Source organism: Corapipo altera, unplaced genomic scaffold (genome assembly GCF_003945725.1).
Source record: "Corapipo altera isolate COAL_440 unplaced genomic scaffold, ASM394572v1 175, whole genome shotgun sequence".
NCBI classification, from domain to species: Eukaryota; Metazoa; Chordata; class Aves; order Passeriformes; family Pipridae; genus Corapipo; species Corapipo altera.
The window spans coordinates 416,944-429,912 of record NW_020884942.1 but is presented as its reverse complement, the minus strand read 5'-3'; the positions used below and the strand labels follow the sequence as shown (position 1 = coordinate 429,912).

At 44.6% G+C, this 12,969-nt stretch overlaps 2 protein-coding genes across 5 annotated transcripts in view; one reads left to right on the top strand and one right to left on the bottom strand.

Moving 5' to 3' along the window:
* The window catches only part of LIMS2 (LIM zinc finger domain containing 2), a 46,974-nt gene extending 37,537 nt beyond the window's left edge, over positions 1–9,437 (top strand). The window contains exons 11-12 of the transcript XR_003530700.1: positions 8,987–9,152; positions 9,340–9,437. The gene's annotated coding sequence lies outside the window, so the exon portion shown is untranslated. The remainder of the gene's footprint in view (positions 1–8,986; positions 9,153–9,339) is intronic.
* MYO7B (myosin VIIB) overlaps positions 1–12,969 on the bottom strand; it is a 52,977-nt gene that overhangs the window by 3,591 nt on the left and 36,417 nt on the right. For 3 of the 4 annotated variants that reach the window (XM_027661972.1, XM_027661971.1, XM_027661968.1), the window contains 12 exons: positions 12,349–12,518; positions 11,486–11,667; positions 10,580–10,707; positions 9,910–10,067; positions 9,284–9,437; positions 7,234–7,389; positions 4,409–4,514; positions 4,171–4,284; positions 3,199–3,286; positions 1,983–2,089; positions 1,380–1,565; positions 401–517 (listed from right to left, as the gene is read on the bottom strand). In XM_027661972.1, the coding sequence (XP_027517773.1) occupies positions 401–517; positions 1,380–1,565; positions 1,983–2,089; positions 3,199–3,286; positions 4,171–4,284; positions 4,409–4,514; positions 7,234–7,389; positions 9,284–9,437; positions 9,910–10,067; positions 10,580–10,707; positions 11,486–11,667; positions 12,349–12,518 (1,666 nt within the window). The remainder of the gene's footprint in view (positions 1–400; positions 518–1,379; positions 1,566–1,982; positions 2,090–3,198; positions 3,287–4,170; positions 4,285–4,408; positions 4,515–7,233; positions 7,390–9,283; positions 9,438–9,909; positions 10,068–10,579; positions 10,708–11,485; positions 11,668–12,348; positions 12,519–12,969) is intronic. The other variant, XM_027661970.1, reaches the window with a different exon arrangement.

Genomic DNA, 12,969 nt, shown 5'->3' with positions numbered 1-12,969 from the left:
GAAATGATTCTTGGGAGGTATCCTCTCCAGAATGAGAGGATTAATACAGTTCTATTCTAAGGGAAGAGTCCCCAGAGAGACAAGATTTGGCAGCATTTTGTTGTGGAGAGTGATGACAGTTGCATGGATGCTTGATTGTCCTAACCCCCTACTGCTACTACACACCTCTAATATAGCTATTACAACTGGAACAACAACATAGCCTGTAAACAGTAGACATAGTTCAGAATGGATAAAGAACCCATCTCCCCACTTTGAAGGAACTGAATTTTCCTCAACAGATCACAGGAACTCAGCTTTCTAATGTATTTTCACTTATGCAGATATGGAATTATAGTAAGTCTGTATCCCCTAGTACTGATCTACTCCCAAATCCAGTCACACAGGCCTTCAAACCTACCTTCACCTCAAAAAAGGCTGATCCAAATGTTGGCCACCGGTGTATCGTTTTCAAGAAGGCAATCTTGGCCTCATCCACAGTTTTTCCCTCATGTTTGCTATATGCTGCAGTAATGCTCTGTTTAGGAAAAGCAGATACAAGGCCTGTTCAGTTGGGAGACAGGCAGATTTCCAGTGCCCAGCATTAGCACTAAAGACAGCACCACATCATCACCAAGATCATGGGTTTTTTCCCCACAGCAACAGAAGACTGTGAAATTGTAAGGATCCTGCCATGCCCTGAGGCAAGGGGGAGCCAAAATCCCCAGCTTTTCTTATTCATGTGTTGGGTGAAGGAAGCCCAGCAGCCCCAGGGAATGGACTTCAGGTCAGAGGGGCAGTGTAGGATGAAACAAAAGAAAGGCAGTGTTCATCACCCACAGACATGTATCACATCTTCTGCTGAAACGTGTAGGGTCATTGAAATAGTGTCCTGTGTCTTCCTCAGCAGACTAAGTAAGAAGTACCTGCTGAAACTTCCTTGCCTTTTCATGGATAAAAGAGCCTTTTCTGTAAGTAGCATGCACATGGTGCAAGGAATTTTATTTGGTGCCAAACTATGAAATACTTTATTACACACCCTAATTTTCTGGTTTTGTCCAATACCCTCAAATTCCCAGTCCCATCACTGATTTCCCTGTCTCTAACTCTTATTCTGAGCACTGGAAGTAGCTTACTATCTTCAAGAAAGATGCACATCTCAAATCAAGTCATCCAGGGCTGCAGATATCTTTCAGAGCTTTGGTAGAGAGGACGTAAAATGAGGATTGTGAGAGGCAAACAGTCTCGCTCTCCTGCTGGCAAACCCAGCAATATCCAATAGCATCCCTCCATAGTGCTTTCAAAGACTGTCAGCTCAAAAATGTAAAGTGGCTCGCTGTCTATCTTCTCTCCTAAAGCTCTCTATAAATAGTATGACTAAGGAAAGCTGATGTTCTTACCTTCTTCCATTCGTCTGGTGAGACTGCTCGGAGCAGATTGTCTGGCACCAGCTCCTTCAGGATTTTGGGGATGGTTGCCAGCTGTGCGCGGTCATTATTGAAACGCACTTTATAAATCAGCCCTGCCAGCTGGACAGCTTCATCCTTGGAACACTTATGGTAACCTCTAAGGTACTTTGGCAGCTCCTGGAAGAGACAGCTCTGAATTCAGGCACAGTGGGCTGAAGCAAACACTGACTTAAACATTCTAAATCTGTAAGGTCAGGATGTGAGTCTTTACCAAACACAGTCCAAGGACATCCTGAGAAATTTTGGGTTGATCTTTAAAGGTCCTTTACAACTCAGAACTTTCTGTCATTCTCTGTACAATTTGTGGAGCAAGACAAGCATCTCCACGGAACAGTTGGGTAAGGGAGCTGTGCTCGTATCATAGCTAAGGTGTGAACACTGTGAGAAACAAATCTGCTTCTGGGGCTGAGCTGTGCCTTCTGGAGGCATTCCTCTGGAGGCTCTCTAATGCAGGCCTTGGGGAGGGAGACAGTAATACTTTCTCAGGAGTGTTTCTGGGATCACACTATATCTGTGCTTTAGGGAGCTGCTTACCTGGTGGTAGTGGAAAATGGTATCAGCTTGCAGGTCCTTCCCAGGAGTGACATTCAGCCACAGCTTTCTCATGAAGTACACCTCGTATGCCACAGACATAGCAGTCCCTAAGGAAACCAGATATTATTAGTGTTCTCTGTGTCATTGGCAGTTCTGCAGTTTTTAAATGGCTTGTGAGTTTCTTCAGAAGAGTAATTCTGGTTTTAATAGTAACAAACAAAATTGCTACCCAAAAAAATACAAAAAGCCATTTTAGATGACCAAGAAAGTGATTAGTTGTCAGTTCCTGGACACTGCTCACACAGTGATCTGAGATGTGGGCTCTCCAGAGATGAAGGAGAAGGTGAGGGTGCCAGCCATGGAGTGTTTGTTTGTTATTTCTTGGTGCTCAGGACAGCTGCCTGCTGGTGTGCAGCACACCTGAACTCTGGTACACTGATGCAAGTACATTTCCTGATGGCTGTGCTTACACAAACAAATTGTGATTTAGTGGACCCACATCTTTATGCTGTGGTTTTTGGAGCTCCTAGCAGCTGCATCAGCTGTGGGGAGAGAAGTTAGAAAGTCTTAGATACATCGACAGAGCTTCAGGAAGTTGAACCTCGGCTGTCCTGAAATAAGCAAAGATCAGGATAAATTGATAAGAAATTTGAGTGGAGTTTGATGTAGATTTCAAAATGTATGTTATACATGGGTGGGGGGGGGCTAAGTGCAAGGAATTGCTGTTATTAGTATTACATTGTTTTATTCTAATGGCTGTTTCCCTGACAATGTAACTTGTGCTTGGGTATCACCAGGTAATAATCTGGTTAAAAATTTTCTGACAACCCAAGGAATGTGACACCACGAAGAACCTATTTACATTTGTTGGCTGATGCTTAATACTTGAGGATCAACCTGTATAACTTGTGTGTATCCAGTGGTGTGTTTTGGATACACCAAAAGATTTTTGGTCAAAAAATCTTTGTTACCAGTTTAAAGTTTCTGGAGAGATCCCCACACAGAGATGCTGCAGTGCTTCTGATAGCCTGTGCTTGGCTGCATTGGGTCACTTGCTGCTGGTGCAGGCAGTAACCATGTGTACAAACAAAAATGGTATAAAAAGACTCTGCTAAACACTTCCCAAGATGGAGTGAATCCTACTGGATAAATCTGCTCTTTCCCAGTACAACACAGCATGTCATGCAGCTTCTTGTCATGCTGGCATTCTCCTTACCATCTTTCCCTGGTTTGTTCCTCCTGTTCCAGTCTGTCACCTGCCTTAGTGAGTCAAAGAAGTAGTCTGCTTCGTTCTGACTGATCACCTGCAGAGGCCAAGCAATGAAGGAGAGAAAGGAGGGCTTAGCACATCATATAAAATACTGCCAGTGCCAACATACCCAAATATCAGGCTGAATTTTCTTTCCCTGTTTACAGTAAGAGGGCAGAATTACAGCAGGAAAGACAGAGGCAAGGGGAAAGAAGTAGAGAAATAGGAGAAGTAAGGTTCAATTTATTTACATTTTGTATGGGGACTTTTATTGCATCCTGTTTTTCTTTTTGCTTTCGAAGCTGCTTATTGAAGTCAAGCTGAAGATGCCTACCTTATTCTCAGCTTATTCTCCTCTTTGTAAAATATTGTCACATACTGGGTTCCTCTTTTCAGGAAGGCAGCACATCAGAAACTCCCTGTGCTTGGGCTCACTGCTACTTTTGCCTTGATCACAGTTCCAGAGAGAAGTGACCTCTCAGCAAGGCAGCCAGACCAAGCTTCAGTTCAAGCAAGGCAAGCTCCTGACAAACTAGAGAGCAATCAACTGGTGCTGGTTGCCCTTGCTCTCCTTAATCCCAGTGGGCACTGTATATGTGCAGCACAACTCCTGGGAAAAGCCTGAGTGGAAAAGGGCTGAATCCAGCACTAGGCAACATCCAACTTGCAACAATCCCAGCAGCTGCTAGAAAGCCCATGTCTTCTCTGCTTTTAGTACCAGCTAAGTATTGGCAGGCTGATAGAAACTTGCATCTCCATCCAGCCCCTTCAAGAGATTTAAAATAATTGTCTGGTGCTAAAAGTTTGAGTCTAGGTAAGACTCAGTAAGACAGAAGCAGTAATGACCTGCTCTGGTCTTTAGCTTCATGTGGTTGTTTAGGTAGTCTGGTAAATAAGTAAGAGAGGAGGGAGAGTCTGGCCACAGCTGAGAAGAGTTACCTTGTCTGCAATCTTCACAAAGAGGCTGAAACCTTCCCAGGAGCTCAGCTGCAATTTAGAAGCGATGTTCTGACACAGAGTCCGGATTTTGGTGTTTGTTCCCACATCAAATGTCTGTGAGATAACAAGACTCTTGTTAGAGAGGAAGAAGTAAGAGCACTGAAGGTCTTCAAACATGCTCCTGGATGAACACATCATGGCTGGAAAAATGGTCATGGCTGAGAAAACAAGTGCTCACCTGTTGTGTTTCATTGGGGAAGCAAATCTTGTGTGAGATCTTAGTGTTGTTCTGTAAGATGGCCTCAACCTCCACAGGATGAGGTGCCCACTTCCTGCAACCACTCCTGGAAAATACCACCACCATCATAAGAGAGATCAGTGCTGGATGTTTAATCATTGAGGAGCTGAACAACAGTATTGCAGCTGAACAACAGACTCCACTCAAAATGCTGGTGCTGTGTGGTAGGATGGGCTCCAATGGACCTTCACCCAAGTGAAATTCAGTATATTAACAGCAAGAAACTGAGAGTCTTATTAGAAAATATATTAAAAGTGTATTCTACTCAGCAACAAGATTGCATGAACAAGGCACCTTCCTAGCCAGTACCATTGCCCCTTCTATAGATTCAGCAGCATTTTTCCTTACTGAAGTGTGAAGATAATGACTACAAGGAGGAATACATTTTATTTAATTCTTGCATCAGGAAAAGATGTATTCAGATTCAAAATTACTTAAAGCACAGAAGGCAAGTACCAAAAAGGTTTGGAGGGCTCCTGAAAGTGTTTTATATAAGAGCTGGAGTGCAATCATTGACTCAGGAGCTGCTAAGCTGTACAGACCCAGTTCTTTGAAATTATACCTCAGAGCAGAGCTGCTTTTTAAAGCAAAGGAACTGCCCCTGAAGTCTGAGTCATGCCAAAACCTTGACACAGTTAAAGTGAGGAAAAGTCTAGCATGTTAACTCCTGGAGCTGGTATATTCCTACCCTTGGTGGCACAGAGCAGGCTGTTCAGAGATTTTGTACACCGTAACTTATGGGCCAAACTCCTCTCACACTGGGTCAGTCTCTCAGGAAGAGGTTAGTCTGGATCCAGCTTTGGTTGTGTAGAGTTGAAAACTAATATTTTTTTCCATTCAATAAAGTAGCAGTTTCATTTGGAGAAGGAAAACCTGACTGTTCAGCCAAGCTGAACAGCGTGTGCAGGTATTGTATGGAGTGTGGACCTTCCCTGCTCAGTCACCTGTTCCTGAACTGGCATCACAAGGAGCTCAGGGAAGTGCAGCAGCTTGGCTGGAGAGGCACAGGGCCACCTCTTTTTGCAGCCTGAGATAGGAATTCATTGCCAAGGTGAGATCAGTGGCCAGGATTCTGGGGATGGAGCTGTAAAGCTGTTTATGGAGGAAAAAGTATGTACCCAGGGGCTCAGTTGGCCTCCCCTGAATGTATCATAGGTCAGTCCTTTGAGCTGACTGCCCTCCCCTTTCCAAAGAGAGCAGGTTACTTGTAGGGAGAAGTTCAGCTCGATGATTGTTGAAGGTTCCTTCCAACTGAAATAGTCTTTTCTGTTCTATTCTATTCTGTGCTATGCTATTCTATGCTGTTCTGTGCTGTTCTAAACAGGTGCAGGTTTAATCTTATGAAAAGAACTGTGCTTAGAAGACAAGATTTGTCTTCATTCCTCTTCCCATCCCCCAAGCTCCAGATCTGGGGAAGGTTAGCAAATAGAATTCTTCTCCCAAACAGCCCATTCTGCTTTCCCCCTCCCTGTTTGCCCTCTCAAAAGCAGCTCTGTAAAGCTCAACAGGGCTTAGAACATGAATAGCACATGATATAGGGAGGCAGGAATTTTCAAGTCTTCTCCATAGAAATAAACAATGAATAGCATTCCTTGCCATGCATTTTTCAGGGACTTCAAAGGCAAGTTCAATGTGTGGTGTCATTTCCTCAGCAGTGCCAAAATCCATGCACTGCAAGGGGGTTATCCATTGTATTAGCATTCCCTTAGAGCCTGACCCACAGGGCTCACAGACCAGACATGGGGCTCAGCCTGAGAGAGGGGAGGATGGAGGAGCTGCAAGGAGAAATCATTGAGCAGCTTCTTTACTGATGAGGTCTGTGGCAAGCAGGTGGTAAATCACAGCATCATCAGAAGAGAGGAGGCTGGAGTCAACCTTGATGCCAAACTCTGTTCTCAGAGTGCTAAGCTGGGTAATTCCAGTGCCTGGAGGAATCTAGGGAAACCTTCCCCCTACAGGTCAGTTGATCCTTCCTGAAATCTGGGTGGCCCTTCTATTCTCTCTGTTGTCCATTAGAACAACAAGTTATTCAGAAGCTCAGGAAGCACTGTGGTTTGGGGGCCATGTTGCTTCAACCCTCACCAGGCTCAGGTAATGCCAAGTGGATGGAAAAGTGCCTTGCTCTGAGCCAGGTCAGTGTCAGGGCTTTGCTCATTTGGATTTCTTCAAAGATTGATTGTATTGATCTTCTCCTCCCAGCATGGATCTGCTTTACTTCACCATCAGAAAACCAACAGAGCCATAGTAGCACTCTGCAGATAGCAATGACTTTAGTGGTGCCCCTCCACTAGGAGTAAAACATACTACTGTATTTTTAGCTGCATGTGTGCAGCTCTTTGCTACTGAGAGTCAACAAACTCCAGACTAATCCTCAGGCACATGCAAGAGAAACAAGGACGTGCTGCCTCACCAAAGAAAAGTAAGGTCAGGACATCATCAGTGGCATCATTTCAAGCTGCCTGCCGTGTTTGAAACGCTCAGGTTTGAAATACCCAGCTCTGGGACTCAAGTGATTATGTGTGATGATAAACTTGAACTTTTTAAAAATGCTGCTAACTCTGTGAAAGAAAAAAGTGAAACTGTGACACAGATCACCTTTAGTGGTTCAAAGCCCATAAAGAGTTAAAAATAATTATCACTTATAAAAAAGAGGCTGTAAAGAGGGAAAGGAAAGTAAGAGTCGCATTATTTTAGCCCTTGTGGTTTTTGGAGCCTGACTGTTGATTTTTGAACACTTTGAGCTGGTTATCTGCCAGATCATTTACCTCATTACTGTCTGAATCCTCCGACGGCACGCTGGGGCCAGTGTTTCTTTCTGACGTGTCTCTATGAACTTCTGGGCATGTTTGAGCAGTGACTTGCTGGGTGGGAAGAGGCCAGTGCAGAGCCAGAGGAGCTGCCAGCCCCTGGTCACGCTGTACCTGTGAACACAAAGCAAACAGTTCTGCTACAGCCACACATAATTCTCTGTTTGACCACACACCAGCCACAGGGAAGAGAAACACACTCCCATCATAGTGCCATTCAGCAAAGAGCTGCAAATCAACAGAGCCTTCACACAGGCTCTGGCAGTCATTTGCTGTGCAACAACCACAGCCTGCATGTGAAAACAGTGCTGAGTTCTGCATGAGGAATACTCGTGGCAAGTTGCAAGTCTCATGAATAAATATAAGCTTCAGGTTAACAGACATCTGGGCAGCAGTGACCCTGGTGCCATCCTCTTGGAAAGCCATTTGCTGCTCAAGCTCACATGTATTTGGATTGTGGTTTCTCAGTGGTTTGTAGTCACCTGCCATCTGCACTGGTGAGTTTTGCTCAGGGCACAAGCACTTCACATGCACTGGCTTCCCCTCACATGTGCTCCTGTTCTGAAAAATGAACGTGTAGATGGCACTGTGTAATGTGGTAGTTAGAGTTCTTAAACACCCCACATCAAGTTGGTACCATTTTCAGGCAGAAACCCAGTTTTTCCAGCCTCTGCACCTGTGGAGTCTGCCAGTTGAAGTTCTTCTGGCACCTTGCCCTCAGCAGTAAGAAAGGCTCTGCAGCCTGGAGGTGGTCAGTCGTTCTGCCTTCAAAGCAAGGAGCAGAACACACTTCAGTTGTGTCCCAGGATTACTCTGAAATACTCAGTGGTGTGAAGTGGTTTTGTTTGGGAAAGTCAGCATGTCTGGCTCTGAAAGGGCACCAGACTTTGCTGAATAAAGAGATCCTTGCTTGTCTATTCCCATTTACTGTTCTCATTTTGCAGATGAAGACACGCTATTTTAATCTCTTTTACACTGTATAGATGAGTGGTGTTTGTGTCTGTGCGAGAACGGGACATGGTCCACAGCACAGCAGCCTGGGAAGGATGAAAGATTTGTTGCTCTGGCTGTTCTAATGAAAGTATATGGAAATAGCCACCTTTCAAGCATTGTTTTTTCCACATCAGTGATCCCGCTCTAAACAGCGACTAAATTGGTGGAGCACATCAGGCCTGGCTCTGGCACCATGGTTACAGACTATGCATTAAATAGCCTGTAAGATTTACTGCCTGCAAGGAAATGTAACAGTCAATGATTACAAACATGGTAAAGGTTCCACTAGGAGTAATACTTGTGGAACAGTAAGAAAGAAAATTAATAAATGGAAGCTCCTTCTATAACTTTTGCAGTGACACAATGCAGCCAGAAACAGACAAACCATTTTGTTAATAATTAGTATGATTTTAAGCTTCTTTTGGCAATTGATTTCCCCTGGAAGTAGGTCAAATTCTCATTTTGTGAGTGGGGAAGAAAACACCAGCCTGTTTCAGAGACTTTATGTGGGCAGAGGCCTGTGAAACCAATCTGTTCTGCAAGGCAGTTGTGTAACCTAATTAATATAACAAAAGCATTTATTCACTGGTGGTAAAAATGTAGTGTGAACTATGTGCTTATGAAGGGAAATGCTGCCATTGGGAAACTTAAATGGAGGGTTAGCAGGGCAGTCACTGATGGGATGCAAGGACTGTGCAGTGCCATATTTTCTGCACAGACTGCCTTGGGAGCAAGAGAGCCTCAGAAACACCTTGCCTGCCTCACACTGTGCTGCACAGACAGGAGTATGGAATGCTGATGGGAGCAAAGCAGCAGCTCAGGGGAGATAAATGGTGTTCTGTGGCCTCTCACTGCCAGGCAGGGGTCCCGAGTGCTCCACAAAGGTGAATCCCACAGCACTGCCTGGCAAAAGGGAAAGTGTGACTCCAACCATCCTTCCCCTCTGTTCCCGATCCCCACCTGCTCTTGAGGCCTGGCTCTGTGAGGAGCAGGGTGTTTGCACCCAGGGGAATACCTGTTCCTGTTCTCAGTCAGTTGCTTCATAATCTGACAGTAAATCTCATCCCGCAGGACCTCCTCCTGGATGGCTGCCACAAATATCTGGTCAGTGACTTCCACGGAGGAGTGTGCCTGTTTGGAGGGATAGTCTCCCATGAACTTCATGATGGGTGAATGTGCTGTTAAGGAGAAAAGCAGGCCAATTTTGGAAGGCAAATGGGAAGTTTTATCTGGATCCTAACACGTTGGGGATCTTTTGATGTCTAAGTGGCAAATTCTGGGAGGAAGGTCTGGAGCATGCTCCCTGCCTGTCCCCTACCCCCTTTCCCTATGCAGCAGTCACTGCTTGGCTGTGATTTGTACTGTGTTAGCTGCTTGCTCTGGGCATATGCAGTAAGTCTCACTCTCTCCTAAAGCCACAGTCCCAGTTAAGTGAGCCATCAGGAGCTGTGGAGCACTGGGAGGGAACAGGAACCTTTCCTCTGTAGGCAAGGGACACAGATCTGATACATCCCACCTTTATGTGAATGTATGCCCTGTAATGCAGTTAAGGTAGGACAACAGAGGCAAGTTTAGTGGAGGCAGCTAGCCTTTCCTTCCCCTGAGTGTTCTGAGGTCCCAAAGAGAGGGGAAAAAGGATATCAATGAAGGCCTGACAGGCCAAATCCCGAAGATCAGGGTCTGTGCACGCTCTCTTCAGCAACGGCTGTTTCAGGGGCTCCTTAGAGTGTGCCCACAGTTGACTGCGCCCACGGGATTTCTGCAGAACAGCTTTGCTGATGGATTCCTTCTCAGGAGTCCTGAATGAAGACAAGTGCAGGCAATACAACATTACTGGATCAGTATTGCTGGGAACATAGCAGGTCATTATCACCAAGTCATATCTCTAGACATGTTCTTTCCCAAGACATTGATCTCATATCTCCTTTGATTCTGTAGGTGAGCAAGAGCAAGAAAATGTAGTTTCCTGTATATCCAGAAGGGAGAAGGTTTGCAAAAAGAAGAAAGGTTTTAGAAAACTAATTTTCTCCTTCTCTCTGAGGTCTGAAATGTTGTGTACCCTTGCTGAAGAAGGGGTGAGAACTAAGAATAGGGCCTGCTGGGAAGAAGTGACGCCAGCTGGGGATATAATAGATCAGACTTAAGATATTATAGACCATGTGCCAGAATCTCTGCACATCCAAAGTCACAATTACAGGGAACAAAGAGAAGAAACCCACTCAAAGATGGGAGATGCCATTTCATCCTAGGCTTTAAGGATCACTGATCAATAAGAACTTTCCTAGGGTGTACACTACACAGAGAGCTTCACCTGAAGTGTTCATAGGAGAACTCCTCCAGGGTGTAAGGCTTCACTTTGACATCCTCTTCATCAGGTTCCTCCATGAAGGAGTTCTGTGAAGCTGTCCTCCTCTGGTCTGGAGACATCATCAGCAAACTCTGTAATGACACAGCCACATAGAGATGTCACATGGGGACAGGTCCCTGCACAGGTTGTCGGGTGTTACTTAGCATATGTGCACAGGTAGTGCTCTGTGCTGCCCAAGACCTTCTGTCCCCAAAGCAGCATCTCCAGAGACTCAAGAAAGACCTGGGAACAGTTGACTTAAGAGCAATTTCCACAGACTCAGCAGTAGTACACATCAAAATGTATGTGACTTTCCGAAGCATAACACATTTTACGATGCACCTGTTTATCACCAGTGTATTTTCTCCCCAGTTTTTCTGCTTTTTACCTGTTAGCACAGTATCCAACATACTGAATTGCCAAAACTGAAGACAAAATTGTTAGCAGAGGGATCAGTGGCAAACCTTGACTCCCTCAAAGATCATATTCTTTTAAAGTAGCTTGCTGCACTCAGAGCTTCCCCTGAGGCATAATGTGATCACCACTCAACCCAGTGTGAATGCAGGGAAATTCAACTGCACACCCATATCCACTAATTGCTACCAGTTCCAGGCACTGAAATCTCCCATGGTGAACAAACCGGGTGTTTTTTTAAAAATTGTTGCTTTTGTGCAATTGCAACCTTGTCCTTAGAGTCTGGGCTAGGTTTAGGTTTAGCACAGAATGAAGTGCTTTGTTTCAATGGGAGGTATAGAACTTGTCTGACTTTGGAGGAACAATTATCTTCCAGCTATAAATTTAATCATATTTAACATTGTTATTATCATTTATCTTCCAGTCTCTTCACAGAGAATGCTTAGCTTTTCTTACCAGCACTTGACTAGAGGGTTTTGTGAGAGAAGGAATGATGTAGATGTCTTCCAAAAATACATTCCCTGTTTTGCCTGTCCTTTCATTCTGGGCATGGATCCAGCCAGAGTCTTCATCCAGCCTTTTGTCTTCAGTGAAGATTAGCAAGTCTCCCTTCTTGAAGGACAGGATGCCAGGGTCTTCTGGAAGACAGAATAAGGGAGTACTGTTCCAGCTTGACAGTCCAAGAAAATGCAAAGGGATTGCAACAGGAAAGACAAGGGAACTGTATCTTGAAGGCCTAAATTCAGTTAGCAATAGAAAGTGATTTCTATAAATAGGGCTAATTATACAGTAAAACTTCAGAGATATCACTTTAGTTTCCTCTGACGGCCTGATTTTGATCCACTCAGGGCAATGGTAAAACTCCATTTGATTCACTTGGATGCTGACTTTGTGTCTAGACTGGCAGCAAAGCATGAAGAGAAACTCAGTAGTTTAAGTAGCTGAAGTTAACATTTACATCTTAAACCTCTCATGTCTGTTTGAGCCAACTGTATTCCACAGAAAATTCCAGTTTACTGCCTCTGTGAAACTCTTCTGTAAAATATTTCCAGGAAGCCCAGATCCAACTTCCTGCTATAACCAAGCTGAGTTTTTGGACACTGTACTATCTAAATAAAATATGCAAAGAGGTAGAAGGAGGAAGAAAAGGTGATTTGTATGCAAAAGTACTGAATCCCATTTCCTTGTGCTCTGCATTTCTGTGCTGAGGCATCCCTCCTGGAGCAAAGGGACTCTTGCTGAAGTTCTTCCTGTCCTCTGTGAGCACCTTCAACAATTCAGATTTCTTCCCCACCCTGTAGAAAAGTTGTAAGACTTACCCTGGGATTTTTTCTCTTGCATTGCCACAGCAAATGGTGATCTTTTCTTCAGTCCTTCCAGGAATGTCACCACCAGTTCAGCAATGGCAACGCTGTTTACAGATGTCAGGACAAACTCCTCAGCACGAAGTGTGATGAGTGTGCAACTCTGTCCAAATGACTTCACTGCCCTATGTATTAATGAACAGTTTGTTACCAGAGCATATGAAAAGCTTAGAGACCCATCTGCAAACACAGCCAAGGCACCTACACCTCCTTGCAGATAACTTCCTTACAGCAAGTATTGGGAGCTCTTAATTTGCCCTCCCATGAACTGGTAGGTGTGAAGGTCGGAAGTGGTTCAGCTTTACTCTGGACTCCACCATATTTTGTACAAAAGTGCTTCATTATAGACAAACGAACATCCTTCTTTTAGAGTAACCAGGCAGCTAAGTGAATCTCTGACAGTCCTCACAGGGTTTTTTTTCATGTATGTAAGACCCTTTTCTCTGAGTGACACAGGGATGTGTGCCCTGAGCTAGCCAGTGGTTATCCTCTTTCCCTCGTTATCCCATTCAGGTCCATGACACCTGAGAAGTAAATGAACTCCCAGCATGCACAGCAGACAGTGGATTAACAATG